We start from the raw sequence: 5,968 nt of genomic DNA on the forward strand, positions 1-5,968 counted from the left end.
GACTCTCTTCTTTTTCATGATCCATCTTGACAGCAAATGAATCTTGAACATTGTGGCCCTCTACATTTGTTATCATCTGCAAGTTTTTAGTCACAAAGTTAGTTGTTTCTTTTGGCCTGTTCTCAATTTGTTCTTTCTTTTCTTACCTGCTCTGCCTCTGCCTTATCTCATTTATGCACAATACCATTTGTCTTCATTATAATTCATATCTCATTTTCGAGATTTTCTTGATTTTGTGGTGCATGTGCTTTTTGATCAAGAAAATGTGCATGGAGTTGAGTTCTTGAAAACAAGATCAAAACTTTTGCATGTGTATGTGTTTGTGTGTGAATATAATGCCTCCAACATATTTTCCACTAAGATGGGAAAGTACTGGAGATCAATGGTGGTATGCATCTCCAATTGATTGGGCAGCTGCTAATGGTCATTATGATATTGTAAGAGAGCTTCTTCATCATGACACCAATCTTCTCATTAAACTCACTTCCCTTAGAAGAATTCATCGTCTCGAAACTGTGTGGGATGATGAGGCACAGTTTGATGATGTAGCTCAATGTAGATCCCAAGTTGCTCAAAAACTGCTCTTGGAATGTGAAAACAAGAAAGGGCATAACTCTTTGATCAGAGCTGGTTATGGAGGTTGGCTTCTTTACACTGCTGCATCAGCTGGAGATGTGGGCTTTGTTAAGGAATTGTTGGAAAGAGATTCATTTCTTGTTTTTGGAGAAGGGGAATATGGAGTTACTGATATTCTTTATGCCGCGGCTAGGAGCAAGAATTCTGAGGTTTTTAGGTTCTTGCTTGAATATGCGATTTCTTTGAGGAGTCTGAGTTATAATGGTGGGGAGTTGGAGGGGAATGCAGATGAGATTTCATCTGTTTTCAAATGGGAAATGATGAATAGGGCTGTTCATGCTGCTGCAAGAGGAGGGGATTTAGAGATTCTGAAAGAACTTCTTGGGGACTGTTTGGATATATTGGAGTATAGAGATGATCAGAGATGTACATTGCTACATACAGCTTCTGGCCGCGGCCAGATTGAGGTCAGTTCTTCTTTTCAAATTTTAGTAGTGATGTTTTAGCCATGAATTCACTTAATTGCTAGATTACGACATTATTTCTGGCCTTTTGGATGCCCTGGACCAGCAATGTGGATCATATACAGTATGTATATGATGATTTATAAAAGATTTCAATATGTTCCCCAGCACAAAATATGATTTTAACCCTCTTCTACTTAAGCAGGTTGTTAGATATCTACTGACATCCTACGAGATCATCAACTCGAAGGATAAACAAGGGAACACTGCATTACATGTAGCTGCTTACAGAGGGTACTTAGCTGTTGTAGATATTATAATTTCTTCATATGCATCAATCACCTCCATAATGAACAATGATGGAGACACTTTTCTTCATATGGCTGTGGCTGGTTTTCGTATGCCTGGTTTTCAGAGAGTGGATCGACAAATAGAGCTCATGAAGAAACTGATAAGTGGACAGATTGTGGAAATGCAATCCATCATCAATGCAAGAAACAATGAAGGAAAAACAGCTCTTCACATGGCTGTAATTGAGAATATTAACTCTGAATTGGTGGAACTTCTATTGACTAGTGAGGCAATTGATTTGAATATCCGTGATAATGATGGCATGACTCCGCTTGATCTCCTCAAGCAAAGGCCGAGATCAGCATCTTCTGAACTTCTAATGAAGCAGCTGAAATCAGTTGGAGGGATCTCCCACTGCCGAGATGAAAAAAACAAGTGCACTGTTGGTTCCCATCTTAAAATGCAAGGTATTGGAGGAAGCCCCGGAACTTCATTTAGAATCCCTGATGCAGATATAGTTTCATTCACAGATACTGAGAGTACCAATGCCTTCAATCACGATCCTTCAAGTGCAGCATATGATACGTGTTCAGGTGAACCGAGTCACCACGATTTCCTTGATAAGCCAAACACATTGGGAAACAAGAAATTTGGTTCAGTAAACTATGCTACAAGACACTTGAAAATTCTGCTGCATTGGCCCAAGAAGGGAAGTACAAAAGCTGATGACAGTGCAAGAGGAGACGTTGATTCTGTGAATACATTTAGTAGCATCAATAACGGAGTTTCAAATTACAATCAATGTTCACTCCGACAAAGATTTTCAAGAAACACATCCCTCTTAAACAAGAAGAGAATACTTCCTTTTCAAAGTACTCTTCCAAGTCCATCTGCTAAACAGAAGTTTACTACAGGCCTAACGCATGGAGTGCTTCAGGTGACACCAAAGTTTAGCTTTGAATCGCCTTCTAGTTGTTACTCAGCATCGTCCAAGTCTCCTCCTAATTCATCCGATAAACTACATGATAATGAATTAGACAATAATTGTTGCATATCCAGCTTAAACCCTGTTGTAATAAGAGAAAAATCAGAAAGATACAGCGGAGGTTCGTTCAATAAGAAAGTGATGAATCAGTACCTCTGTTTTGGAGCACAAGGCATTTCCGTTGATGACTCAGTTAGCTGCACAAGACAAGCTCATCAAAACTACAAGGGTCCAATTCTGCATTAAGTTTCACTTCTTCTGTAACTCTAAAAGCTTTTCTGGTTTTTGCTGTCTCTGTTATGCTGTACAATATTCTGTTAAAACTATAAAAATTGACTCTGTTTTCTCCTCTCTTTTTAATGTAGTGTACTGTGTACATACTACTTTACAACTCCAAGGATAACACATTCAAGGAACTGGTAGAAATGAATTTTTGCGAGGACCTGCTGTATGATTATGAAGTTGATGTGTATACTTATGTTGAGAGCCTAGTTTCACCCTAGTTTCAAAACTGAGATTGCAAACAACATGATCAAAGTTATATATGTGTGTTAATTTGGAATTGTTTCTATGAACCAACCTTTTTCGAACTGATAGGAAATGAGTTCTACACTCATTTCCCACCAACGTCGGTAGAAAATGAGATGCACAAAACCTACGGCGGTATTGCGGTAGGAAATACTTTGCCTAAAACGACGTCGTTTTATAAGTGATAAACTTGCTGAAAAAATGACGTGGAAAAGTTGATTCACCTTTAGCCATTTTCTACCGACATGGAAAAGTGGGTCCACCTTTAACCATTTCCTACCACCATCGGCAGGAAATTTTGCATTTCTTACCAATTACATAACCGGTTGGAAAAGACCATTTGACTTAAAAATCGGTAGAAAAAGCCCGTTTTTCTTGTAGTGCTCCGAAATCTTTTTTTTTTTTGTTTTTTTGGCCAAAGCAATTGAAGGAATGTGATGTGGAAAAGCATTGGACGAAATTGTTCTTCGTCGCCATCGTGCATATTGAGAGACTAGCTGTAACAACCCGCACTTCCGGACTATTAAATTCTAAATCGAAAACTAAAAATAAAATATATTATTACTCGATAATTCTAATAGATCACGAAATTCAAAGCAGCGGTCAAACTCAATAATCAAAATCATAAAAATAGAGACGCAGCTCCACAAATCCGATAATAATTGTCTAACAGATAATTAAATTTATTCTCTAAAAACAAAATCTTTATTCTAATTCAAATAGCACAAAACGAAGCAGCACAGATCTCCACATAGTTCTCATTCCTTAATCTTAATATGCTCCAAATTCCGAACCTGAAATGTTAAAAGGGGTGAGCTACACAGCTCAGCAAGTACAAATTGACTAACTTTTAAACAGAAAAACAATGGGTGTTTTGATAAAACGATTTTTCTTAAAACAATAATAATTTTGTAAAACATTTTCTAAAATAAATCCAACCCAAAGTTTTATATTTTAAAATTCAGAATTTAAAACAGAACAGAGCAGAATTTATAACAGTACAGATTTTATAACAGATCTGAGCAGAATAAAACAGAACGAAACGATAATTCTTATAAATACCATAGTCTTGATCTACGGCCACACTTTGCCAGTAGCCGGCATCTAATTCTTATTCTTATTCTTTATACCACACTTTGCCAGTGGTCGGCATCTAAAGTTCAATAATTACGCGCCCTTAATAGGTATCTAAAGTTGCACACTTGTGCGCCTACTAAGGGTATCTAAGGCTAGTTCCGGAACTATAGCGTAAATTACGAACGGTTCGAAAACGTAGAGACTGGGTTCTAAAATTCACAAATACTTATATCTTATAATTTCGAAATCAAAGTTTTTATATCTTATATGAAATTAAAAACAGAACTGAAATATCTTTTCGGAAATTTAAAAGTAAGTCAAAAGGTACTTACCTCAAAGCCTGACCAGATCTGAATTTACTCTTTTTGACCCTCTAAACGATATTTTCTTGAAAAACACGAAACACGAAAGCTGAAGATAACGAAAAGACCTTTCTGAAAAGTCCAGAATCACTGAATTCTGACTTACGATGAATTTTCTACGAATTTTACAAGACAGCTGATTTTTGCTGAGAAAGTCCTACGAATTTTAATGATAAAAACAAGGAATACGAATATGGTGTATTTATAACGATACAAAACCCTATATCTCAACTAGGAAATAATAATATTTCCTCCTAAAGATTTACAACCTCTCCAAGTAAATTCCATAAATAAAATATTTGATACACACAATTACCTAAACTAAAAAAATTTCGATTTTCTAAATTATTCTTACACTTATTTCCACAAATAACAAATCTTTTCACAAATCAACTACCTTGCACAAAATGTTTTCAGAATATTCTAATTTTAAAATATTTATCTAGACAAATTAATATCTAATTTCTAATAAATAAATTAAAAATAAAATTACGAATTTTACATTCTTCCCTCCTTAAAAGAATTTGGTCCCCAAATTCACATAACATAAATAAATTAAATAAGTCACTAAAGAAAAGAAATCATACCTTAATTGCGATAGTTGTCATTTCCTGTCAGCTGAAACACACGTCCTTTGCCCATCTTGTTATCTGCTTCCTTCCTTGGTGGCGGTGGCGGATTGTGCGGACAATTCGAAATCTTATGTCCTACTTCTCCGCAATGAAAACAAGCACCTGTATTCCAACGACAGACTTTGTCCGGATGATTCTTGCCGCACCTGGTACACGTCTCTCGATCACCTTGACCCCCGATGTTATCGTACACGTGTGGCTTCTTGAGTGGTCCCCCTTGAAAAGATTGCCCACTAGTTTGAGTGAACCGCCTCTTATTCCAACTGCCAGACGCCTTTTCAGATTCTGCCAAGCCCCTTTCGATCACTAACGCCTTGTTGAGGACAGCCTCGTACGTCTGAAGTTCAAACGACGCCACTGAATTCCTGATGTCACTTCGAAGTCCCTCCTCTAATCTTCGTGCTCGACTGCTCTCATCTGCTACTAGGGTCGACGCGTACTTCGCAAGCTTTGCAAATTCTGCTTCGTATTCAATGACGGTTCTTCCACCTTGTTGAAGTCGAATGAAGTCCCTCTCTTTCTGCAGACGAACTGTTCTCGGAAAGTACTTGTCCTCTAAAGCCTTCTTGAACTTTGCCCAAGTTTACGGTTCATGATTTTCTTCAAGATTTGTCGTCTCATTCTTCCTCTTTTCCATAAGCCACCAGTCGTAAGCGCTTCCTTGCAATTGGTACACAGCTAAGGTCACCTTCTGTTCCTCATTGCTCCCCAGAAGTCCGAAAGCTTTTTCCATCTCTTGGATCCACATCTCAACGATAGCCGGGTCTGTAGCTCCATCAAAAGTTGGCGGGTTCAAACGCTTGAATTGAGAGACGATGTTGGGCTTCGGTTGCTGATTCACAAGTACAGCTAGAGTTTCAGCCAGCTGGTCAAAGACGTTTCCTCCTTCATCATTATTGCCCTGATTTTCATTGTTGTTCTGATTTTCTCCATCCATCTTTACTAGAACACACAAAACAAATTCTAAACTTATAGTCAATAATCAAAAAAAACACAAAAGTCAAACATATCAAATAATCACACAAATAAATGCCCTAAATCCAAAATAATTTT

The 5,968-nt window shown here is 37.4% G+C and overlaps 1 protein-coding gene across 1 annotated transcript; it reads left to right on the plus strand.

Moving 5' to 3' along the window:
• Positions 1-2,669, plus strand: LOC141676485 (uncharacterized). The gene is made up of 2 exons (XM_074482137.1): positions 1-1,043; positions 1,246-2,669. The coding sequence occupies exons 1-2, from the start codon at positions 309-311 to the stop codon at positions 2,560-2,562; spliced, it is 2,052 nt and encodes a 683-aa protein (XP_074338238.1). The 5' UTR covers positions 1-308; the 3' UTR covers positions 2,563-2,669.
• Positions 2,670-5,968: the final 3,299 nt, after the last annotated feature.

The sequence above is a fragment of the Apium graveolens genome, chromosome 8, assembly GCF_009905375.1.
Source record: "Apium graveolens cultivar Ventura chromosome 8, ASM990537v1, whole genome shotgun sequence".
Taxonomy (NCBI): Eukaryota; Viridiplantae; Streptophyta; class Magnoliopsida; order Apiales; family Apiaceae; genus Apium; species Apium graveolens.